Source organism: Mesoplodon mirus, assembly GCF_964341445.2.
Source record: "Mesoplodon mirus genome assembly, chromosome: 7".
Taxonomy (NCBI): domain Eukaryota; kingdom Metazoa; phylum Chordata; class Mammalia; order Artiodactyla; family Ziphiidae; genus Mesoplodon; species Mesoplodon mirus.
In genome coordinates, this window is record NC_138983.1 from 58007038 (window position 1) to 58033419 (window position 26382).

At 45.7% G+C, this 26382-nt stretch overlaps 1 protein-coding gene across 1 annotated transcript in view; it reads left to right on the top strand.

Moving 5' to 3' along the window:
* The window catches only part of CLPB (ClpB family mitochondrial disaggregase), a 148823-nt gene that overhangs the window by 82801 nt on the left and 39640 nt on the right, over nt 1–26382 (top strand). The window contains exon 6 of the mRNA XM_082626742.1: nt 24956–25053. Coding sequence (XP_082482868.1) covers nt 24956–25053 — 98 coding nt within the window. The remainder of the gene's footprint in view (nt 1–24955; nt 25054–26382) is intronic.

Here is a 26382-nt window from a genome sequence, read left to right on the forward strand (position 1 = left end):
GAGTAGAAAGCAGCATACTTTATTCAGTACATGGCAGGTAGTTCAGAAGAGCTGAATTTATGGGGTATGAATTGAAGAATGGAAAGCAGGAACCAATAATGAAGGCCTGTAACATAAGATCTGCTAAGGACATAGAACTTTATCCTCCAGTGGGAAACCATTAAGATTAAGGGTAGGGAGGATCAGATTTATGTTTAATGTGAAAGATAGTTTAGAAGTTTCAAAAATGTGTATCAGTAGTTGAATGGATAAATAAATTATGGACACACAATGGAATAATAGAATGAATGAATGACAAATGAACAAACTAACGAATGAACTCTTACTGTATACAACAACATGGATGAATCTCAACAACCTAACATTTCTGGACACAAGCCAGACATGGAAGAGTACTAACTGTATGACTGGACTGATATATAAAGTTCAAAATAGACAAATCACCCAATGTGTAAGAAGTCAAGATGGTGGTTACCCTCAAGAGGGTAGATAGTGACTGGGGAAGGGCACATGAGGGCTTCAGAGGTGCATAATGTCCTGCTTCTTTACCTAGGTGCTGGTTATGCATCCACCTTGTGAAAATTCTTTGAGCTGTATCCTTATGCCTTTTTTGTACTTTTCTGTATATGTGTTATACTTGAAAGAAAGATTAGAGAAAATAGGGGGAAAATATATTAGGAGGGGCATGATTGGAGAAAGGGAAAATATTTCATTTGAAAGCTATTTTAATTGTCTAGGTGAGACCTACAGCAAGGCAGTTGCAGTGGGAAAGGAGAGAAAGATTGATCCCAGAAAGATTTAGGAGTAGAATCATTAGGATCAGATGGTGAGAGAGAAGGAGTAGTCAAGATCAGGTCCAGATTCTGGACTGGATGGCCGAGTAGATGGTATGTGCTTGTACTGAGGTAAGCAATACTGGAAGGAGGTATGGGTGGATTGGATGTGCAGAGGAATGACCAGTTCTGCTTTGAACATTTTCTTCCTCCCTCTTTCCCACTTTTAGATTCCATGGCCCAGTGTTCTAACTATTCCCTTGCTTCTCTCTCCCTTCTTTGTAATCACCTGATGAAACACTAGCCCTAGTTAAACCCAATTTCTTTTTACTTCATGTCTGTATCTGAAGAGCTGAATATTGCTGGAAAAAAAAATATCACACAACCATGCTAACTTGACTCACTTTACGTTTATGTCCGTGAATTTCAGACACTCAGTATTGGCAGCCACCCCGCTACACTTCTTGAGTAAAATCACAGTCTTGTTCTGGATCACGACCACTTTTATATACCTTCTTTCTCCTCAAACCTCCAGCACTCTCCTTCCCCAACTCCCAAACTAATGATCTCACTTCACACTTCATAGAGAAAATAAATTGCAGTCATAAGGAAACTACCTTATCTTCCCACCACCACTTCCACCAGCCTACCTGCACCTATACTCCTGTATGCTGCCTTCCTTCTCTGCAATGGAAGAAGTTCCTAAGATCACCTCTGCTTTTGGTCTCAGGCTCCTATTTCCTCTCTCTTTCTCAATTACTTTGCTCCTCCGGTGATCCCCTGTCTTTCCTACATTATCCTTTTTCTCCTCTCTGCTGGCTCATTCCCATCGGCATAAAAACATGCCTTAATATCACCCATCTTAAACAACAAAGCAAACTAAAAACTTCCCTTGACCCCTATATCTACCTCCAGCTGCCACCTCATTTCTCTGCATCCCTTCATGGTTAAAAGTCCTCAAAAAGAAATGATAGGTAATCACTTAATTCACTTCCCCGGCTCCAGTTCTTTCCTCAGTCTCAGTGTCATCATGGCCAAAATATACTTCTATTTTTCTCCTAAAATTGGTATCCCCCAAGTCTTCTCCATCTCAGTAAATGATAACTGTCATTTACCTAGTTTTCGGGCCACAAATCTTAGAGTTATCCTTGAATTCTCTTTCTCCCTTACACTGCCTATCAAGTCCTTCAGTAAGTCCTGTCAGCTGTACCTCTAAAGTACATCTTGAACCATCCCTTTTTTGCCTCTAGTCAAACTCTAGTCCCAGTTCAGGACCACGATGCAGTTCTCCTGGATGATCACCACAGCTTCCTGGGTAGTCTCACCATTTCCACTTGTGTCTCCATGAATCCATCCTCCACATAACTGCCAGGAGGATCTTTTTAAAAATAAACCCTGTCTTTCTGCAATTTAAAATCTTCTGTTGGCATACCAGTGAAGCCAAAATGAAATCCAAATCCTTTACCAGAGCCTACAAGGCTCTATGTTATCTAGACCCTTCCTGTCTCTGTGACCTCATCTCTAGCTACTCCCTCACCCCACTTGTTCATTGTTCTCCAGTGACACTGACCTTCTTTCGCCCCTCAGGCACACTGAGCTCCTTTCCATCTCGGGGCCTCTGTACCAACCTCTCCCAGTGATGGGAACACTCTGCCCCTTGGGAATTCAGGTCTCAACTCAAATGTCTCTTCCTCAGAGAGGCCTCACCCTAGTAAAATAGCTCCCCGGTCACTTTTTTGTTTTAATTAATTAATTTTATTTTTGGCTGCGTTGGGTCTTTGTTGCTGTGCGCAAGCTTTCTCTAGTTGCAGCGAGCAGGGGCTGCTCTTCGTTGTGGTGCACAGGCTTTTCATTGCGGTGGCTTCTCTTGTTGCAGAGCACGGGCTCTAGGCGCCTGGGCTTCAGTTGTTGTGACACGTAGGCTCAGTAGTTGTGGCACACAGGCTTAGTTGCTCCGCAGCATGTGGGATCTTCCCGGACCAGGGCTCGAACCCGTGTCCCCTGCATTGGCAGGAGGATTCTTAACCACTGCACCTCCAGGGAAGCCCCCCAGTCACTTTCTGTCATATTACCTTATTTTATCTTCTTCATGGTACTTATCAGTCCCTAAAATGATCATGTTTGTTTGCATGTTTATCATCTCTCTCTCCCCGCCACTAGGATGTAAGCCTTGTAATCACAGAGACCTTGTCTCTTTATTTCACTGCCATGTTCACGGCTCCTAGGGAAAAACCTCACAGCTGGCATATAGTAGGTGACTAATAAATAGCTGTTGACCAGCCAGGGAACCTGTGGGACACTCCTGTAGAGATGTGTAGCAGGCAGTTGGAGAATGAGTCTGAAGCTCAGGAGAGAAAGGACTGTAAGTTGGGCGTGAAGATTCGAGCGTTGTCAGTCTCTTGGGGGTGGTGGAAGCTGGCTTAGTCTGAGTTGTCCGTGGAAAGTTGTCGAGCTAAAGAGGCCCAAGGACACAACTGAGAGAACCTACATTTCAGGTGTGAGCATGAGAAGAGGAGCCAGTGCAAGAGATTCAAGGAAACAGGGAAAAGGAGAAGCAGAAGAGAGTGGGGAAGGGGTTGCTTTAAGGCAGTGCTTCTCAAACTATCTGAAAAACCTGTCTTCTACAGGTTTTCTTTTTTGTAAAATATGATGAAAACAAATTATTAGAAAAAAATATATTTTGAAAGGGCATATAAAATACAGGCCCTGGGCTTCCCTGGTGGTGCAGTGGTTGAGAGTCTGCCTGCCGATGCAGGGGACACGGGTTTGTGCCCCGGTCCGGGAAGATCCCACATGCCGCGGAGCGGCTGGACCCGTGAGCCATGGCTGCTGAGCCTGCGCGTCCATAGCCTGTGCTCCGCAACAGGAGAGGCCACAACAGTGAGAGGCCTGCGTACTGAAAAAAAAAAAAATACAGGCCCAAATTTGTCATTAGGTTCAACAGACAAAATTACTCTTAAGTTGCTATAAAAGTTTCCAGACACTTACTCTCACTTACTGTGCTTGTCTCACCGATGACTAGTAACAAAGTTCACAGACCAGCACAAGTATGTGGACTACACTTTAAGCATCATTGCTCTGATGGTACTCCTGGGCAAGAGGGGAAGACAAATGAGCGGAACATAGCCTCTGCCCTCAAGTAGCTTAAAGTCCAGTGGGGTAAACAGTTTGGGATAGACAGACACACTACATGGCAGAGAGATCAAAGCAATGCCATTAGGATGCAGGCACTGGGGACCATGATCTGCCCCAGCTCTGCCACCATCTCACCCTTGTAGGGCCTCTGGCAGATCACAGCCCCTCTGTGGCATCACTTTTTTCATCTGTACGGCGAAGAAATCATGTCAGATGATTGGATGCTAAAGTTTTCTTCTGGTTGTTTGGACACAGAGCTAAAAACCCTCCATGCCAGCAGTTTTCTGTGGGAGCGTTGGGGAGTGACTTCTAGTGGGTGCAAGGTTTCTTTTGGGGATGATGAAGGTATTCTAAAATCAGATTATGGTGACGGTCGCACAACTCTGTAAATATACTTTTTAAAAAACCCATTAAATTGTATACTTTAAATAGGTGAGCTTTATAGTATATAATGCTATTTTAAACAAAAAGGAAGAAAATCCTCCATGCCACTCAAAACCAGAAAAGATTGGCTTGGATGGGTAACTGGTTGCAGGCTGTAAAGCCAGTTGGTCCCATAGCTAATGTGGTGTATAGGAGGGGCCCCTCTGTTGTATATAAAAGTTTCTTTTTAAAGAATACTATTAAAAACTTACCTGTAGGGCTTCCCTGGTGGCGCAGCGGTTGAGAGTCCGCCTGCTGATGCAGGGGATGCGGGTTCGTGCCCCGGTCCTGGAAGATCCCACATGCCGTGGAGCGGCTGGGCCCGTGAGCCATGGCCGCTGAGCCTGCGCGTCCGGAGCCTGTGCTCCGCAACGGGAGAGGCCACAACAGTGAGAGGCCCGCGTACCGCAAAAAAAAACCAAAAACAACAACAACAACAACAAAAAACTTACCTGTAAAACTTTTTCTTGCCCATACTGGTCTTTTTATTGATTTCCAGTTATTACCTTAACAAGTATAGCACTCCCCATTTTTTTTTCTTTTTTTTTGGCCACTTCACACAGCTTGTGAGATCTTAGTTCCCTGACCAGGGATCGAACCTGCGCCCTTGGCAGTGAAAGCATGGAATCCTAACCACTGGACTGCCAGGGAATTCCTGCACTCCCCATTCTTATGAAGCTTTAAGTCTGGCAGAGTATAGACATTAGGCAAATAATCACAAAATTATTAAGTAATTACCACTGAAAGAAGTAGTATTAATGAAAAGTAGAGGGTACTAGGAGAGTGTAATGGAGACCTAATCTAGTCTGAAGAAGGTGAGGGAGGTCTTCCCTGAGCAAATAGCATATACATGGAAACCTGAAGTGTAGATGTTAGCCTGTCACTTGACTTGAGAAAAGCCTGTGGAGAGTGATGGCCATTAGTCATCCAGAAGGACCCAGCAGTCCAGGCAGGGGCATTTTGGGGAATGGAGGAATTCTGTGGTGTTACTGCAGTTCATATGGTAGGTCAGGGCTAAAAGGGGCCCTCAGTGACCCTGAGTCCTGTCCTCTGCCCTTGGCCTAGTCAGTGCAGAATGATGAACTGTCCTTGCTGTCCCCAGGGAAAAGTGTTTCTGTATCCCAGATCCTATGGACATAGAGGAGTCACTGCATAGTTGAGTTAGAGATGAGAGCGCCTGGGCACCAGAACCCCAAGCTCTCCAGAGCCACCTGCCATCCAGGCACCCGCATTTCATCAAGGCTTTAATCGGCTCCAAGCAGTCCTCAGATGAGCCTGGCTGGTATCTGGCATGAGCTCATCACCGCCAACAGTGGCAGCTGGAGGCCAAGGCTCCCTTGGGTGAGGGAGAGGTCAGCATCAGTTGGGCCAGGTCTGTTCTGCGTTCTATGCTTTCCTCCACCTGCACTGGGCCTGGAAACATCTGAGTAGGATTCCGATTTCCCAAGGCAGGGCCAACTGCCCTTTGCCAGCCCACTCGTGCCCCTCCAGTGAATGTGCTCTTGGGCAGAATGCACAGAGAAAGGGCAGCACTGTGTTTTAAGAAGGGGAACATCAGTCTGAAGGTCAGAGCCTGCAAAGTAGCAACAGAGGCCCATCCCAGGGTCAGATGGGTCAGAACCGAGGTTCCCTTCCCAAAAAGAGTTTGCTTCTAGTATTCACATGCTCTTTTCCTCTACACAGAGGCCTAGAAGTGTCCCAGGGAGAACACAGCAGAGGTGCTCTCTGTAGGCTGATCCCACAGACTCCTTCCTGAACATCATTTTGGAAATGAATTCTTTTAAGTGTAGCAGAAGAAAGGAGCCTGCCACTTCAGGAATCCTTCAGAAACTCCCTTTGAAGTAATGAACCCTGTGCAGTGGGAAGTGCTGACTGGGCGTCCGGTGACCTGCACTAACTTGACCTTGTGATGGGCCCTTGAATAAGTCCCTTTCCCCTCACTGGGCCTCATTTACCCCATCTGTAAAATTAGTTGGTCTAAGTTGGTGATTATTAGTTGGCGATCTCAAAGCTCCCTTCCATTTTCAAATTTTGTGATTCTGATAAATAATTGCTCTTTGATTTATCTAATTGCAAATCTAAGTATTCATATTTATTCAGCAACTATTAATTTTCCTGCAGCTGACCACTGGCATCCCTCTTCTAGGTTCCTCTGCTCTTAAAGCAGCCTGTATAATTTCTTTATCTCACTTACCACAGCATGTAGCTATTCAGTTATCTGATTAATAGATCTCACCTTCATTACACAAGGTAGGGTCTGGATCTGCAGGGCTTACATCCACAACACCTTGCACTATCCTTAGCACATGTAGATGCTCACTGAATGTTTGCTAAGTTCATTTATAAATGGGCACTAGGCATTACAGGAATAGAAAAAAAAGATACAGGCCCTTCCTTCAGACTGCACCCTGTAGAGTGCTGGTTTGGTGAAAAGGCCCAGACACAAAGCACACTGAAAACACCATGACAGTAGGTAACAGGACTAAATTAAATGTAAGCAAAGGTCAGAAAAAACAGTAAGTATAATGAATAAGGTGAGGAGGGGAAAGATGAGTGTTGGCATTGTAGAAAGCTTCATGGAGGAGGGCACCTGGAGGCAGATCCTGAAGGACAGGCAGAATTCAAAGCAGCGTGGGGAGGAGGGAAGCTTGTCAGGTGTGGGAGGTGCAGAGATGAGCCTTGCATGTTCAAGACCTGGAAGAAACTGGCCACCTATCGGATGGTGGGTGGGGAGGCCTGAGTGTGGAGGGCCTTGGGGGTGAGCCAGAGGACTTGTACTCAACTTTGAAGTCAGTAGAGAGCCCCTGAAGTGATTGTCTATTGTTGGCTTGTTTAGCAACTGTAGTGATTTTTACTTCAAAAAAAGGTAAAAAATAAAAATTTCAAGAAGTACCAGAGGTTGTATAGTGAAAAGGAAGTCTGCCTTCCACATGCCTGGTCTTCCTCCTCAGAGGCAACCACTGTAGCTTTTCCTATGTATCCTCCTTAATGCTGCTGTAAACAGATTATCACAAATTTAGCAGCTTAAAACAACCCAAATTTATTATCTTATAGTTCTGGAGATAAGTCTGAAATGAATCTCACTGGACAAAAATCAAGGTGTCAGCAGAGTTGCGTTCCTTTTTGGAGACTCAGAATCTGTTTTCTTGCCTTTTCCAGCTTCTTGAGGCAGCCCACATTCCTTGTCTCAGTCCCCTTCCATCCTCAAGCCAGCAACTATCCCTCAAGTCTTTCTCACATTTCATCACGCTGACACTGACCCTTCTGCCTCCCTCTTTTACTTGTAAAGGACCCTTGTGATTACATTGGGTCCACCTGGATAATCCAGGATACTCTTTCCATCTCAAAGTCACTGATGAGAAACCTTAATTCCCCGTTGCCAAGTTAACTTTATATATTCACAGGTTCCAGGGATTAGAACGTGGACATCATTGGGGGCCATTATTTTATCTACCACACTATCAGAGATATTTTATAAATGTTTTATTTTTCTTCCTGTTTTTGAACAGTTAATAGTTTTGAATAGTTAACTTGTACACAGTACAAAATTCAAAAGGGTTTTCAGTGAAAAGTCTTACTCCCACCCTATCTCTAACCCAAGTATTGTCCAGTTTCTCCATTGTATCATTATTAGTTTTTCCCTTGAAATTAATAAAGTCTATGGGGAGACATTTTGAAGGCCATTCAACTATGCTTTTCATCAAAATTTCACCCCTAGACTTAGCATCCGCTGATGGTTCTTTCCTGAATAAATCTTTATATGATGGTTGCAAAATGAGTATTTTACATCTTTCCCAACTCCAGTGCTCACTCCACAGTTGACCAGTCAGCACCTGGCATTCTATGGTCAACAAGAACCCCTTTTCTCCCATTTATCTCTTTATTGTCAAAATGTGCTTGTGGATACTCTTGTTTTAATGTTCTAGAATTAATTATTGACCTTAGTTGTTACGTTGGTGCTAAAATTGTCTCAGATTTGGCCAGGGTGCCATACCTCCATCTTTTTTTTTTTTTTAATTTCCGTATTTTCTGGCATAGCAAGATGCTTCAGTCTTACCTTGGATCCACCTTGCCATTGACCTGGAATCAGCCATTTCTCTGAAAGCCCTACAGCTTTTTACTGGGCAGTTGTATTAGAGACCTAAACATGAGTAATAGTTGTGCTTATTACACACATGCATATACATATACACACATATATGCATATGCACATACCTATTTTAGAGGTCCTGAGAACACTGATACCTCCTATTCCAGTCCATTGTTACAGCGTTCTTCCTTGTCTTCACACATTTCATATTTCTATGCCCCTTCTTCTGTAATGAGAATTCTGGCTCCAAACAGCACTGATACATGTACTCACTTGCTTAATCCTATAATACATCTAAAAAAATCTTCAGACCTACTTCAGCTAAACCACTATAGGAAACAAACTACTAAAAGAGTTCAGGTCAGAATTTGTTTACAGTTCTCACAGCTACTCCATCCAAGGCTAAGGGTATATAGTCAAATACTGGTTCCTCAGTTACTTAGGTGGGTGTTTTTCCCTTCAGGGTGTTTATGTTGTTCGTTTGAAATACAGTTGGGTTAATTTTTTTAATATTCTTTCAGTTTTAGGGTTTATCTCCTCTACTTCTCCTTGTTTTAATTTTGTTGTTTGAATATGTAGAACATTAACGTTTTTCTAAAAACTGTACAAAAAAGGTATACTCAGAGAAGTAAAACTCCCTCCTGTGTCCCTTTCAACCTTTTTCTGCTCTCCTTAGTAAGCCCTGACCCCTTGTAGATAACCAGTTTTGATTGTTTTCTGGTTTATTCTTCCTGTATTTCTTCATATAAGCAAATATATGTATGTTTTCTTATTTCTCCTTTTTCCTACATAGAAGCATACTATATATGCTCTTCTGAAGTTTGCTTTTTTTTACTTAACCATATTTCCTAAAATTCACTTGATATCATTTCACAGAAATCTTCCTTATTTTTTACAGCTGCATAGTAACCCATTGTGTGTATGTGCTATATATCCTATGCTTGATTTCCATTATTTTACAATTACAAATAATGCTATGTGAATAACCTCTTGCACATACATTTGGGGATTGTGGGAGGTGCGTCTCTACAGTAAAATTCTAGAAGTCGTATTGCTGGGTCAAAGGATAAATGTATGCCCTTGGTTAATACTGCAAATTTCTCCTCCATAGAAGTTGTGCCATTTTGCATTCCCACTAGTAATGTATGAAAGTGGCTGTTTTCTCACAGCCTTGTCAACATTGTATATTGCCAAGCTTTTGAATTTTTGCCAATCTAATAGGTGAGATACAGTATTTTGGTATAGTTTTAGTTTGATTCTTTTATTATGACTGAAGCGGGCATCATTTCAAATGTTTAAGAGCCATTTTATCTCCTTTTGTCAATTGCCTATTCATGTCTTCTGCCCACTTTTCTCTAGGACTTTTGGTCTTTGTTTTCCTCTTGATTTTTAAAAGCTCTTTGTAGTTAAGAATATTAGCTATTTATCTGTGATATATATTTCAGATATTTTCTCCCATTTTGGATTGATGTGGTTTTAATACTTCTCATATAGTCCTAAATGTACAGCCAGGACTGAGAACCACTGGGATAGTTTGTGCAAATTGGAACTATTTTTTTTTAAAGGAGAATGGATACAGAGAGAAAGGGACAGGGGCTGAGGACTCAGCCTTGGGTGTCACCCATGACTTGGGATAGAAGAATGAACAGGAACCTGCAAAGGAGACAAAGGTTTAGGTATTGTGTATCATATAAATCAAGGTAGAAAAGAATCCAAAGGAGGCAGGATTGGTCAGCAGCATTGGTTACTACAGCCATGGGCAGAGGAAGAAGAGGTTTCTGGGTGTGGGTAGTAATGAGGTCCATACCCTTACCTCCCAACAGCACTTCATCCCTTCTCTTTCAGGCTGAGAGAAGATGCCCCGGATCTCTGTGAGTGATTTTGTTCAGCATTATTACCAGGGACTACAGGAGGCCTCTCCTGACAAACACATTGAAGGAACATAGCTCAGTTGCATCATAAGTAGGGCATAATTATTCAGTCAGCAAATATTTATTAAATTCCCACTGAGTGCCAGGTACTGTTCTGGGCATGGGCTATCACAATAAACCCTCTTTTTTTTTTTTTTTTGCGGTACGCAGGCATGGCCCACGGGCCCAGCCGCTCCGCGGCACATGGGATCCTCCCGGACCAGGCCACGAACCCGCGTCCCCCGCATCGGCAGGCGGACTCTCAAGCACTGCGCCACCAGGGAAGCCCAAACCCTCATTTTTAATGTGCTTCTCTCTCACCACTTTCTAAAAAGTTGGAGGTTTCCTTTACCCAAGTCCATCCATCTGGTTTGTCATGAAGCTTCAACTCTGAGACAGACTTGGTAAAGTCCTTAGAATTAATTAGGGAAAAGCAATTTTGAGAAACAGTGGAATCATTAGCACCAGCAAGAAGCTCTGGGTTGAAAATGGTCCTCTTGGTATAGATTTCAAGTCTATTCCCTGTCTTCTCCTTTTCCTAATCTCCCCACTACCCTTCCACTTATACTTTCAGTGACTATTGCCTGCTGACTGTGGTTGGGCATGAAGGAAGGAGTATTAACTGGAAGAGTCCGTTTGGCAGTGGCTCCTGGTTTTTTGTTTGTTTGTTTGTTTCTGGTTTTTTTGGCAACAGTTCTATGAGGGAGATGAGTAATTCCTTTCAACCTTGATGGGGGGTTGAAAAGCAGACATCAGTGGTGAACAGTTCCTGTGCCCAGAACTGCAGCCTGTGGCATTTAATATCATAGTTAAAGATACTTGCCTCTGTAGGGTTTCCCTGGTGGCACAGTGGTTGAGAGTCCGCCTGCCGATGCAGAGGACACGGGTTCGTGCCCCGGTCCGGGAGGGTCCCACATGCCGCGGAGTGGCTGGGTCTGTGAGCCATGGCCGCTGAGCCTGCGAGTCCGGAGCCTGTGCTCCGCAATGGGAGAGGCCACAACAGTGAGAGGCCCGCGTACTGGAAAAAAAAAAAAAGATACTTGCCTCTGTATTCCTGAATTGCTCCTGTATTCTCTCCATTCTGGGAAGTGCAGTTAGCAAAACTATTTCATCAGTTTCTGTTTCTGTAGCTGTTCTCAAAGCCAACTGTAAATAAGGCCTCCTGTCTTCCTTAAGGTCAGAGTGGAAGTCTGTATATTTGAGTGTACTTCATTCCAGTTAGCCTGGCTCAGCCACCACTCTGACGTGCTGGTACTTCTCATTCAAGCAGAAGGCTTTACTTAGCTTTGGGAATAGACATGTGAGTGGAAGCCTAAGCCATCTCTTGATAACCCCCTCTTCCCTGCTATGGACATTAGGCTGGGATTGGTCCACAGAAGCTTAAACATCTGGTCAAGTCAGTCCTTTGGGGTGGTTGGTATTTTATAGACAACCCATCAAGATTGATTGGCCTCGTAACTAAATTAGCCAGATGTGTGGGCATTGTGTGCCCTTTCCTCAGCCTCCTTCAGTGTTGTTAGATGGAAGCAGACATGCGATTAGCATGTTTGAAGATGGTGTGCTTTTAGCGCATGAACAAAAGCTGCTGCCTTCTGCAGAGACTGTGGCTCTGCCCCAGACGTCAGCAGTATAATTATGACTGCTAAATTCAGCCCAGACCCCAGGCTTGGCTGCCTTGGTCTCAGCTGTCATTTGCAGGAAGGGGAGGAGGGGTGCTGAAGCCCGGGGACCCAGGCTCTTATTATAGTTCACTTTGAACTCTGCTTTATCCAGAGTCTCTCCCTCCTTACTGACATTTGCTCCCAGCTGCTTTCTGGTCACGGAGCCTGCTGCCACTCCTGAGCATAGTCTGTGCTGGATTGTAGGGAGCACAGGGGCTGGCCTACTGAAAGCCCACAACATACAGGAAACTTGCCCCAAATGAAAATGAACTAAGGATCCTCATACTTCCAGCGCATATGTCACATGCTATTCAGAGCATTATCCCTCATCTAGAAAACCCCTACCTTAGGCTTGCCTTGAACAGAAATCTTTGGCAGGAGTTTTTGCTTTTGCCCTTTTCCTCACCTAACTCTGTATGTGAAATATTCGATACATTTGAATGTTCATTTCCATGCTTTTGTATCACCTCTTTTCTAACCAGAACAGCCTGCATATTTGCCTTCCTTAGAACACATCAGGCATTTTCATGTCTCTAGTAGCTCTGCTGATGCTTCATATTCCGTAGACATCTCATGCTCAATGTATCCAAGCCTCGCCCTCCTCATACTTTCTTCTGTATTCCCTAGTTGGTGAATGGCATCATCATTACTGGTCACCCAAACAAGAAAGTGTTTATAAGTGTCTGATGAATTCATCCTCACTTTCCACCAAGCCCATCTTTCTTAGAGTTTTCTCTCAAATTTATCCTCTCTCCTCTGTCCCCACTATCCTAGTTCAGATTTCATCACTCTCACCTGGACTATTGTAAGAGACTTCTTGTTGGTCTCCCTACCTCTAGGTTCCTTTCCAAACCTTTACCCTGAAAAACCCTACCACCCCCCTGTTTTGAAACCTTCAGTAATTTCTAATGCTTGTGAGTTAAGCTCACATGCCTAACCCAGCCTGCAAGTCTCTCTGCAGTCCACCAGGAATCTTCTACCACCCTATCTCCAAGAGGGGCAGGGGACAGTTGTTTGCTTCAGGATTGGGACCAGAGCTTGATAGGCTTACCAGGGGCATGCCTGCAGCCAGGTGGGCCTGGGGACACAGGAACTGTCTCTGCCATAGGCCCACTCAACTACTCATTCCCTAGCATGGAGTCTCTCCTGCCTCCAAACCTTTGCTCATTCACTTTTCTGTGCCTGGGATGCCCTTTCCCCACTTCACCACCTATCAAACCCCTACTTAGCCTTCAAGAGCCAACTCATTTATGTCTCTTCTTGTCACTTTTCCTGGTTTTGCCTACCTGAAGTGAATCAGTTCTCACTCTGTTACCCCACAGCAATTTTAGAAAGCTTATTTTTGGCCGAGCCGCATGGCATGTGGGGTTTTAGTTCCCCAACCAGGGATTGAACCCCTGCCCCCTGCATTGGAAGCACCGAGCCCCTACTGCTGGGCCACCAGGGAATTCCCTAGGAAGCTGTTTTATTGTTTTAAAGATTACAACTGAAGTTTGAAAAAACAGCTTAGCATGTGTCTCTTCATATATCCTCTTCCTTCTGTTCCTCTGATTCTGCTGCCAGTAGGCCTGAGTAGGTCTCTAACCTGTGGAAGGCCACTCAGTCTTCCTTCCATCTGCTAAAGAGTTGGGGTGGCTGGCTCCCTCCTCAACACCTCCATCTCTACACATACACCATTAGTGAGAAATATTATAGGAAGGAATGCTTAATAATGGTAATTGTAGTAAAAATAACAATAGCTGTCATTTATTGAGTTCTTACTTTGTACCAAGCTCTAGACTAAGGCTTTTCTCTCTTTCAGTACTTAAAATATCTTTGCAAGTTTAATACTCTTATTACCTACATTTTCCATATGCATACTCAAAGGCATTAGGCTGTTAAGTAACTTGCCCAAGTTCCACCACTAGTAAGTGGCAGAGCCACTGTGATATTTGTGATTATGATCTCAAGAGCAGAGCTCCAGTTGTGTTCCTGGAGCCTATACAAGGTTCAGCATAAAATAGGTGCTCTGGAATGTTGGTTGGTTGATCACATGAATGAATGGATCAGTGTTCTTCCCATTGAACTTGTCTTCAGGCTTTTAGAGACTGGCTGAGCATCTGTAGCTTATGCCAAGAAGTATGGATTTTGTCTCATTTCCTAATGCCCAGCTATACACAGACGTGTTCCCTCCCATTCAGTAACAAACTGCCTGGAACTCTTTCCTGGCTCATATTTACAAGAGAATGTGATAAATTCAGTATTGATCCCTCCTGTTCCACTGTAAATTTTGCAAAAGATGATTAAATAGAGAAATAGAGTCTGCAGGCATTGTGGCTCAATATGTTGTGGAGTGGCGTATCGACCTCCTCCATCCAAAGGCAGCCAGTGCCTAGCCCTGCTGCCCCAGACCAGTAATTAAAATCCTGAGAGACTGGGATTTAAAATCCAATCATATCCCTGAATCAAGCCTTCTAGCCTCCCCATGTGATGAGTGCAATAAGGTAACAGCAGGAGCATGTTTATGTCTGTGCTGAAGCAGTCCCCATAGGGTGGGTAAGAAATGGAGAGTTGGGTAGCCCCGCTGGCTAAATCACTTTGCCCTGACACCACAGCCACTTGTAAGACAATCTGTAGATACATAAACAAGTCCCAGCCAAAGACCAGTTTGGACTGTAAGGGCAAAATACCATGCACAAAAATTCACAAATTGTGCTTCAATATACACTTCTATTCCCACAGCCAGTAGTTGGTTTACACAAATGATTTGGCCTTGATTAAACTATGACCTTTAGTAACCAAACGTGTTTGAATTTCCATAGGAACTCTTTGATTTAACCTGAGCTGAAGTCAACCTTCTCTGCCCTGAGGCCTGTAATCAAGGCATAAGATATATTGAAATAAACTCGTCCATCTGCTTTCAGCAGGATCAGGAGCTCCCTGAGAGCAAGGACAGTGTCTTCTTATTCACCTTTCTATCCCTGGCACCTGGCATGGTGCCAGATGCATAGAAGGCTCTCCAAAGGTATCTCTGAATGAATGAATAAATACAAATTAACAATCTTAAAAAAAAAAACCTCTGTAAACTGATGTGTAGGTAGTAGACCTACCACATTGTTACCCATTCAGAGCTTGAACACTTCCAGTGCTGGGGAACTCATTTGTTCCTGAGGCTGTTCACATTCTATCTTTGGATTTTCTAATGGTTAGAATTTTCTAATATTGAGCCAAAATCTGCTTCCAAGGGTCTTAATTTTACTGTTGGGTTCATGTAGAATAAATCTAATTCCTGTTCCACATGATGGCCCTTCAGATACCTGAAAATTCAGGCATGTTCTCCTGAGCTATCTTTCCTCTAGCCTAAACCTCCAATTCCTTAAACCGTGTTTCTCACATGGCTTCTAAACCCTTTCTTATCTTGATCACTCTTCCCAGAACAGTCTCCACTTTGTCTGTCATCCAAAACCCATGACTTCCCATTTATCTCCATTAATTTTCATCTCATGTGTTTTAGCTGTTAATGTCCATCTTCCACACATGTATTTGGTACTCTTCCCACCCTAATCTGACATCCATAGATATGTTGAACACAATAAAAGGCCATCCCCATGTCAGGGGTCAACATGCTGAACCAGGACCAAGCCTTTTTGCTGCCATTGGAAACTTCCTTTTTCTTCACCTCTGATCTGTCAGTCACTCCACCCTGCCGCTTGGGTCTGGTTAGTTCACCAGTCACTGACTAACCCTCCACACTGTAGTGACATGGAGCACACATTTCTCCATTGTGTCCTCAGTGTTGTCCTGAGACACCCCAGCACATGTCTGAAGAAGTCTACATATGCCCTAACTGTACCTGCTTAAGCAAACACATGTAATCCTGATGAAGAAAGGAAATGAGGTTAGTCTGGCATGACTTGGTTTCTGTGAACCCATCCTGATGCCTAGGGATCATCACCATTTCCTTTTCTAGGCCTTCACAAAGCATCCCTTTAGTAATGCATTTGCTTCTGGAGACAAGACACATATGGGTGAAAAGTGTATGATCAGATAAGTACTCTAGGGCTTCAAAGGAGGAAGTTGTCCACGTAGGCTGCAGTGGTCTGAGAAGGCTTCAAGACAGGGGAAATGGAGCTGGTCTTTGCAGAATGTTGGGTCTGAGTGGTAGGCAAAGAGGCGTTTGACACACTGAAGAGAACGGTGAAAACCCAGTGTAGTCTAGTCCCTCTGGTCAGTGCTGGAACTGAAAGCTCATGGGGTAAGGCTCGAGGCAAGTAGAAAGAGCCCTGGACTGGAAGGCCTGGGTTCTAGCTTACACTCTCCCACTCAGTCTCCATGACCCTGAGTTCTGACTTTCCCCTCTCCAGGCTTTCTCCAGTCTTTTTTTCCCTTAGTTCTTATTATAGCACCTTCTGCTCTAAAGCTGGTATTCTTTTTCCATCTCCCCAGCTACACTGTGTATGGCTGCCTTGGAGTGGGGGGAGGGATTCATCATCCTCTTCTCATCCTGACACCACACTGTATTGTCATTGTTTCTGTCGCTGTCTGTCTCCTACCAGTCTGGGTCCTCCCCCAGGGCAAGAACAAGTCTGATTCCACTCAGCTCCTGGCCCAAAGTCAGTACTCAGTGAATTTTAATGATGGAGCCATGAGGCAGTAGCTCTCTGTTCCATGAATTTTAGAAATCTACCTCCCTGAAGGCAAGGGTTCCCACCGAGACTGTGTCAGAGAATTAGGACTTCCAAATGACATTCTGGGGGCCAGCTAGGACTTCTAAATGACTTGTTTGGGGGCTCCTCTGTCACCCCAGACAGGGGAGCCCTGAATGGGAGGAAAAGGAGTTCCATTTCATACCCTTCTACAAAGCTGTCTGTCCCAAACCTGCCTCTGGAGACCCGCCCCACCCCCATCTTGGTTTTGGATCATCTGAGCACATTAGAAGGGAAGAGGAAAGACGATTTTTACCTCTTTTTGAGTCATCAGGCCTTTGGAAGGTAGCACTGTGTGGTGGAAAACCAGACCTATCTTCTTTAAAAAAAAATTTTTTTATTATGTAAAATTTCAAACATATACAAAAGAGAAAATAGTATAATAAGTTCCATGACTGTGGGCAGATTATTTCAGCTCTCCCCGCTTCCGTTTTCTCAGTCTTTGTATGATGAATAACTGTATATAAAGGCCGTAACACCCAACAAATGTTAGCCAGTCTCCTTTCACCTTGCTCTTCCACTGGACTCAGTTATCTGTGAAATGGAAAAAAATTATACCTCTCCTTTCTTCATCAAATTCTTATTAAGAATTAAATAGAAGGAAGTAGTTGGCACAGGGTATGGCACATAATAAGAACTCAGTAGGGCTTCCCTGGTGGCACAGTGGTTGAGAATCTGCCTGCCAATGCAGGGGACACGGGTTCGAGCCCTGGTCTGGGAAGATCCCACATGCCGCGGAGCAACTGGGCCCGTGAGGCACAATTACCGAGCCTGCGCGTCTGGAGCCTGTGCTCCGCAACAGCAGAGGCCGCGATAGTGAGAGGCCTGCGCACCGTGATGAAGAATGGCCCCCGCTTGCCACAACTAGAGAAAGCCCATGCACAGAAACGAAGACCCAACACAGCCATAAATAAATAATAAATACTTAAAAAAAAGAAAAAAACTCAGTAAATGTTCTCGGTTACCAGGGAGGCTGATTTGCAGGTGCACATGTGCACGGGTGTATGGATTCTGTTGAGAATGCTCAGTGGTTGGTTTAGGGGAAAAGCTCAGGAATCTCAGCTCTGTTCCCAGTGCTGCTGTGCTGCCTGCAGCATTCTGGACAGGGCTCCTCTCTCTCACCTTCAGCCTCTGGGAACACACAGAAGAATCAGCCCATCTCTGACCTGAGGAGCTACACACAGACTAGCTCTGAAGATTAAACAGAGATGGACTCCCAGAAAAGGGAGGAGTGGGGGGAGGATAATAGGAGCCCGTAGATGATGAGCATTGAGAACTGGAAGGGTGAGGAGACTTCCCAGAGAAGGGCCCTTGAAAAGGGGTAGGGTCTGGATAGTCAGGGAGACAAGGAGTGGGGTTCCAGGCATGAGGAGTGTCCCAGACAACAGTGTGGAGGTGAGTGAAGGTGAGTGTGGAGGTGGCACAGGTGCACAGCATCTCTCATGTGGTCGTCCTATCTCTCTTGGAGCGCTTCCTTGATGGGGAGCTTGCAGCCAAAAAGAATGGATGGCTCCACATTGATGTCTCTGATCATGGGAAAGATTTCCCTTATATTCAACAAAAACTTCTAATTGGAAATAGTAAACAGACTGTTAAAATAGTGAAAATCAGGATGAAGGTGCTAAAGGAGCCAGCAGTAAAAATGGAAAGGAAGAGTGAATGCAAAAGTTATTACAAAGAGCATTGTACAGCCAGTACAATCTTTCTCCCCTGCCCCAATAGTTTTCAAGCTTTTTATCTTATTCAGTTCAAACAAAACCCTTAGAGGTAGGCAGGGCAGCAGTCATTACCACCAGAGAAATTAAGCAGGACCCCAGTCATACAGCCAGGGAGTGGTGACCCCCATCCCCACTGGCTCTCAGGCCGTGTGCCCTGTTAGGGGGCAGGGAGCCAGCTGCAGTTAGGGGAAGGGGTGAATCATGGAAACTGCAGTGGTGGTAGATCTGGATCACTAGAAGGCCCCGATGGCTGATAGAACTGTGGGGGGTGGGAGGGAGTGGGTGAGCATGTCAATATTATTGATAATATAGCCTCACACATTTGTATAGGACAGTTACTGGGTTTTTTTTAAGCTGTCTCATACACATCATCTTCTTTGATATTCAGAGGTAGCAGAGGGCCAGAACAGAGTGGTGTCAAGGGAGGAGGAAGTAACATGCCTCCTCCCCTCCCCACCTTAGGCTTGCTGTCAGCACAGAGAAGATCTGAATCCCATCTCCCACTCTGATTTTAGCGCTCTCCCCAGGAAGGGCAAGTGGGCCTCTCTCTCCAACCACTTCCTCCCCACTTCCCACCCACAGAACACTGAGGGTGTCGGAGCCTGACCTGACCTGATCCGTCACCCAGACAAAGAGGTGTCTAGAACCAGCAAAGAGACTGGGGGCTTTGGCACACAGGAGCAAAGAACATGGTCACACACTTGCTGTGAGAAGGGCTTTTCTGGGTCAGGAAGAACAGCCATGTTGTGTGTGCCCTCAGAAGATAGCACCTAGAAAGAAGTCCGTTCATTTGGTAAATCTCATCGAACACCTGTTCTGTGCCGGGCCCTGTGCTGGGTAGTCAGGATATAGCAGTGGATCAGCCATGGTACCTGACTTCTGAGGGTTCTCAGTCTTGGATGGAGACAGACTGTTTTAACACAGGGATCAGTGTAGTAAGATAGAAGCAGAAGGGCCTGTGGGAGCACAAAGGATGGCACCAAACCTGGGGTGGTAGGGAAGCAAAGAAGGTTTCCTGGAGAAGAAGCCCAAACTGAGTCTTAAAAGATGAACAGGTGTTTACAGGAAGTCCAAGGTGGGAGTGGGGTTGGAGAGAGAGGTTGGGGCTCATGCGAAAAGAATCTGCCCTCAGTTTAGTAGCGGGAACCCCTTGGTAGGCCATGAGCTTGGGACTGGGTTCTGAGCATGTTGAGGGAAGCCAGAATGACCCACCTGTTTTGAATGTAGTAGGGGAGTCTCTTCTTAAGGAATTGGAAGAGCTCATCATTAAGGTCTTTTTCCACTCAGAAAGCCTATGATTATGTCAAACCTAAAGCAGGTGCTGTACCAGAGAAGAGCAGCAGGCTCCCTGAGCCCCCGTGGGCCAGGCCTCCTCTCCCATCAATACCATTTTCCCTGCCTTATCCTACCCTGGGTGTTGAGACCCAAGCCTGTCACTGGCACCAGCCAGAACCAGTCCAGGACCATCCACCCCCATCCTACTTTCCTGGCCCAAGCCCTATTGACAGATCCCCCAGAATCTGAAGGAATTCAAGACAAATGGTTAAGAGGATGGAGTTAATAAAATTTGAAAAATTGAGGCCTGTCACTCCACTAAACTTTTTTCAATACCACTGACAGAAACATATTTCCCCAATGAGTGACCTTCCACAGCTGTAGGGGGCAGGCGCAGCCGCAGCAGTGCTGCCAGGGAGCCAATCTTCTGTTTATCAAATATTATAAGCTGGGACACACTAATCTGAAGCAGGGAGAGGAGGGGAGGGGTCCTGCACTATACTGCCTGGGGTGCTCCAGGTGTTGGCCTGAGCCCCAGACAGCCAGTGGGAGGTGACGGATGGCCTGCGATTAGCGCTCCCCACCTCCACCCAGCCCTCTGACTTACTCCCTGAAGCCTGACCCTCTAGACCAGCTGCTTGGCCCGGAGGGGCCCTGGGTGGGAGGCAAGGGGAGGTCAGGCCAGGGCATGGGCCATCCTGATGCCCCTGGAGAGGGCAGGCGGGTGAGGCCCAACGTGGTTATTTATTGGAGTGTAATGGTTTGTGGCCGTTGGTCGTGGAGGTGAAATCGATCAGTTGTAGAAGTCAGGTTCTATCAATTATTACAGCAATTAGTCAAGCCAGAGCATCAGAGCAAGGGTGCAGGGGCTGGGGGACTAATATTAGATGGACATTATCCATGATGCCCCTGCCTCAGCCTTCCTAAAGTGGGAGCAGCCGTGCTGCCCTGAGGCTCCAGAACCTGGGGGAGCCTGGCTGCCTTCCCCGCTGGGGGTGGCTGGGGTGGGGCCTAGCTGAGAGCCTCCTGGGCTGGTGACAGGCCCAGCCCTGCTTTAAAAGGCATCCCTGTGCTGGCTGGCCCCGGTGCAGAGATGCCCTACCTATCCCCATCCCATCCTTTATGATAAGTGACACGACTCCTACTAGAAATTACTCAGTGGCCAATGTTTATGGCACGCATTTTTCATTCTGTAAGCAAATATAGATCACTGACAGCACTTGTTTGAAGCTTCTAATCTCACCCTCTGGTCTTCCACTATCTTCTTCTCTCACCTCTCTTCCTCTCCCCCTCCCCTTCTCTCTCCCAATTTTTTTTCCCTCTCTTTCTTAACCATTTCTCTTTTCTCTTTGTCCTTCTCTTCTTTCCCTTCCAGAGGTCTCTCCCTCATCCCCCTTCCACTCTAGCCCATATTTAGTGACAGAGCTCCCCCTGAGGCTACCTGAGAAAGGAGAGGCCTTTCCACTACATGATTGTAGCTCTCTTTCGACCCTCCCTAGCTGTGGTCCAAGAGCTTTGGGGAAGGGGAAGATGATGTCTGCCACTGCCCGTCGAGTCCTCAGTGCTGAGCACCAGAGAGAACAGGGCTGGGCTGGGAAAACTGGGCCAGGTGAACAAGCCCCTTAGCGCTGTGTTCCTTCCTGAGCCTCCACAGTCCTGCTGTCCCTCCTTCGGCACACTGATCACACTTGGCCTGAGTTGTAGTTGCATGGTCACCTCTGGTCCCCGTTAGCTTCTGGAGAGCTGGAATTGTGCCTAGACTCGAACTCTAGATGGCACCTAATCTTTTTTTTTTTTTTTTTTTTTTTAATTTTTGGCTGCGTTGGGTCTTCGTTGCTGAGCGCAGGCTTTCTCTAGTTGCGGCGAGTGGGAGCTACTCTTTGTTGCGGTGCACAGGCTTCTCATTGCGGTGTCTTCTCTTGTTGTGGAGCACGGGCTCTAGGCATGCGGGCTTCAGTAGTTGTGGCACGCGGACTCTAGAGTGCAGGCTCAGTAGTTGTGGTGCACGGGCTTAGTTGCTCCACAGCATGTGGGATCTTCCCGGACCAGGGATCGAACCCTTGTCCCCTGCATTGGCAGGCAGATTCTTTTTTTTTTGTTTTTGCGGTATGCGGGCCTCTCACTGTTGTGGCCTCCCCCGTTGCGGAGCACAGGCTCCGGATGCGCAGGCCCAGCGGCCATGGCTCACGGGCCCAGCCGCTCCGCGGCATATGGGATCCTCCCAGACCGGGGCACGAACCCGTATCCCCTGCATTGGCAGGCGGACTCTCAACCACTGCGCCACCAGGGAGGCCCGGCAGGCAGATTCTTATCCACCGCCCCACCAGGGAAGCCCGACCTCATCTTAAAGACAGGAAGAGGAGCCTGTAGAAGAGAGAAGGAACGGTCACGGGGTGTGAGGAAAACCTGAAAAGTGTTTTTTAGAACTCAAAGGAGAGAGTGGCCAAGGTATTAGTTGCTACAGAGTGGTCAAGAAATGTAAAAAAGAAAACTCTTCATTGGCTTTGGCAGTCCCCCATCTTCCTATATACAGGGGGCTGATACACAGTGCCCAGTAAGCACCAACAGAATTGAAAGAAAAAATGAGGCTCCAACTGAGCCTCTGAGGACTTGCCTGCTAGTTAGGAAGAACCCAGGCACCCTCCTTATTAGGAAGGTTGTATTTTATCCTGTAAGCAGTAAAAAAAAAAACACAGAATCATTTTTCACCAGTGGTGTGTCATGGCTGCCCTGGTGGGAGTGTGGAGAATTGTAGTCGACCAGCGTTAGACTCCTGCTCCAAACAAGTAACTTTGTGACCTTGGCTAGTTGTCTCACTCCTCTGAGCCCAGTTTCCATGTCTGTAGTATGGGAATTTAATTCCTGCCCCTCAGGATGGTTGTAAGGATTTAATGATATAACGTATATAAAGTACAGAGCACCGTGCCTAGCACATAGTAAGTAAATACCAGTGGCTATTATTCTTATTATCATCACCACTTCTAGATATATACCTGAGACATGAAAACATACGTCCATGCAAAGACCTGTACACAGATGTTAGTAGCAGCATATTCATAATAACCAAAAGGGGGGAACAACTCAAATGTTCATCAGCTGGTGAATAGGTAAACAAAATGGGGTATGTCCACAGAATGGAATATTATTCAACCATAAAAGAAAGAAGTACGTGCTATATTCCTACATTCATGTTGTAGCGTGAATGACACGTGCTGCAACATGGATGAACCTTGAAAACATGCTAAATTTAAAAAGCCAGACTGAAAAGACCACATGTTGTATGATGCCATTTATATGAAATGTCAAGTGTAGGCAAATACAGAAGGAGAAAGTAGGCTAATGGTTGCTGGGGTTGAGGGGAATGAGGAGTGTCTCTGATAATGGTGACGGGGTTTCCTTTCAGGATGATGAAAGTGATCTGGAATTAGATAGTGGTGATGTATGATGTTGTAAGTGCATTTAAAACCACTGAATTGTATATTTATTTTTTTGAATTATATACTTTAAATGGTATGTGAATTATATTGTAGTAAAATTATTTATATTAATATTTTGTACCAGATTTCTATTAGAAAATAGGATCATGTATAAAAGTATTAATTTTTCTTATTGACAGTAAGTTTCCTTGGCCTGGATCATACTTTCTGCTCTCTGTTCCTTTCCCCTCGTCCTCCCACACCTCTTCTCTGCAGCCCAGGCAGACAGCCACTTGTAAATGCTTAATGAATGTTTGCCATTGTCAGTAAGTTTATGGTCCTTTAAGAAGCAGAGAGTTGGGCTTCCCTGGTGGTGCAGTGGTTGAGAGTCCGCCTGCCGATGCAGGGGACACAGGTTCATGCCCTGGTCCGGGAAGATCCCACATGCCGCGGAGCGGCTGGGCCCATGAGCCATGGCCGCTGAGCCTGCGCGTCCGGAGCCTGTGCTCCACAACGGGAGAGGCCACAACAGTGAGAGGCCCGCGTACCGCAAAAAAAAAAAAAAAGCAGAGAGTTTCAATAGGAATGATTTTATGTCATAGTATAAATGCTTCCTCAGCCTGGGATTGTCCATCAACAAACAGTGGCTGGACATCCCCCTGAGCCAGGCCTCGTGGTGACACGGCCTTACCTGTGTATTTAGTGTCCCCAGCCAACTTATTATATCCTTGTGGCAGGGACTGTGTCTTAACCCTTCTTTACTTCTAGACAACACTTCCCTAGCAAAAAAGAAGATCAAGGAATACTAGTTGACCACTACCTTAATGTTCCATTTAACACATAGTTCTTGAGAGGAGTGCTTTTAGAGCAGGGCCAGATCTGAGTCTTCCATGTTCCCAGGCCCCACTCATTCAAGATTTGGCAAATTGAATGGAATGGACAGTTTTTGAAGAGGAGAGTGAGGTGCTCAGACCTAGGCTTTGGGAAGGAGATTCTGATAGCATGGGGGTTAGAGTAGCCTTTACTCCACGACTGCCTGTCCACGGGGCTTTGCACCAAGTGGACACTTTATTCAAGGCTCATCAGCTGCCGGCACTTAAAAGTGAGAGAAGGTAGATGCATGGCCCCCAGCAAGCCTCTTATTTTTGTTATACTTAAAGTTCTTTGTCTTCAAATCATAGGAACTAATGATTGGAGGAAATGCCTGCCTGAGTACACAAACTCACCAACAAGTAGCACCAGTGAGGGCTGGCACAGCCAGGTTGCTGATGATGACCAGAGGACTCAGCTGACTCTGGTAGACAGGAAGTGTCCAGAAGGAAGAGAGCATTAAGGGAGAGGGAGAGGCAAAGAGCAGAAGGAAGGGGGCCTTTTCACTGTTATTTGGAATATTCTGTGCTTTAGATTTTTGTATGATTTTCATGAATGAATATTTGTCTGTGTACAAACGAATTTGATAATGCAGGCATTTTAATGAATAACGCATTGGTGTTGGGATATATTGATCTATGTGCGTGTTTGGTGTATTTTTTAGCATGTTTGGCTGTGTGTATTTTTGTATGCACAGCACACCTGTGTGTGTGTATAGCATATCTGTGTGGGTGGCACCTCTCTGCGTGGGTGGTGTGTTTCTGCACATGTGTGCATGCCCATGTAGGAGCCTCAGTACCCTGACCTCTGTGTCAGAGAGGACTGAGAACTCCTCTCTCAGAGTAGCTTAGCATGTATTTCAATCTCTTAGGTTTCTGTTGCTCCATATTTCTGTGGGCATTCCTTACACTGAAATCAAGGCACAAGCCACCTCTGAGGGAAGACCGAGAGCCCACTGATCACTTATAGAGGCTCTGTTTCTCCTTCTCCTCCTGCCAGGAGCTAATCCCCTGCAGAGGAATGAAATGGGACACACACCCTTGGATTATGCTCGAGAAGGGGAGGTGATGAAGCTTTTAAGGACTTCTGAGGCCAAGGTAAGTCTCAAAGAAAGGAGAAGGCCTGTGGGCCCTCCATGCTGCATTTGGTCTTTCACTCATTAAATTATGTCAGGCTCCACACCAAGGGCCACTTCTCCTTAGGGGATTATTGTCTATTTAAATTCAAATCCAATGCCCACTCTCATCAAGAATAGGAAGCTGCCCCTCTTCCTGACCAGGAAGAGGCCTGGGCCACTTCTGGCTTCTGAGGACTTTCAAATTCAGTTTTTGATGTAATGGACCTTCCAGCTCCTTTTCATAGGAGGAAGGATAGCAAAACATAAATCTCCGCCTAAGTACTATTTCCTCAGGCCTCATGTATTCTTTAGCCTCATCAAGTAATCCTTTCCCATCATCACTCCTTCTAGAGCTATTCCCTGACCTCTTCCCTCCACACCCACTCCAGAGAGCCTTGTATAGCATCTGAGCCAAAACAATCTCCATCTTCATTTGATCTTCTCAACCAGACTTTTGAACCTTCTAAAAACAGGCTGCCTTCTGCTCCTCTCAGCCACCCAACTATATCTCAGAAAGTGCTTGGCAGAATCCAAGAACTAGAATCACAAACCTCAGAGCTGGCAGGGGCCTGAGAAGTCATCAAGTCCGGTGATGGGAAATCTTATCGAAGTCTAAACAAATAAGTCAGAGGAAAATAGAGCTGTTCTTGTTGAAGGAGAGGTGGCCCAGTGCCCCGCCCACCAGACTGTCCCCACCCCCCAGGTAACCTCCCTGAAGGCTGTGCTGTGTGCACACATTTTAAATCTCTGAAACCTAAATCAAATGACTTCTTTTCCTCCTGGGGAGACTGGAGCCCAGGGATGTGGTATGCCTTGCCTTTGGTCCCAGAGTGAGTTACTGTCAAAACTGTAACTAAGACTTGGACACGAGGTCATATAGTAGGTTCACTGGCAGGACTGGAACTGGAAGGCTTGGTTTCTGACTCTCAGTCTTGTGCTCTTTCCAGCATCGTGGAGTCCCTCATTGGCAAACTGGCCGAAGTGCTTTGAGATGATTAAGAGTGGCAGGTCCCACCTAGTGGCACATACTCTCTGTGTCTTGAGTAAGAGCACTTAGGTCACCAGACTAAGACAGACAAGACAGGGGTTGTGATCCTAGCTCCCCCACTCACTGACTGGGTGACCTCGGGTGAGCGCTTCCCCTCTTGAAGATCAGTTTACCTTTGTGAAATGAAAACACTGTGACTAAGTGGTTTCTAAGGTTCCATTCAAAATACCATTGTCTGTGTAGCAGTCAGGATAAACTAGGTCGTGCTATTGTAACAACCCAAAATTTCGGAGGCTTAAAACAGCAAAGATTCATTTTTAC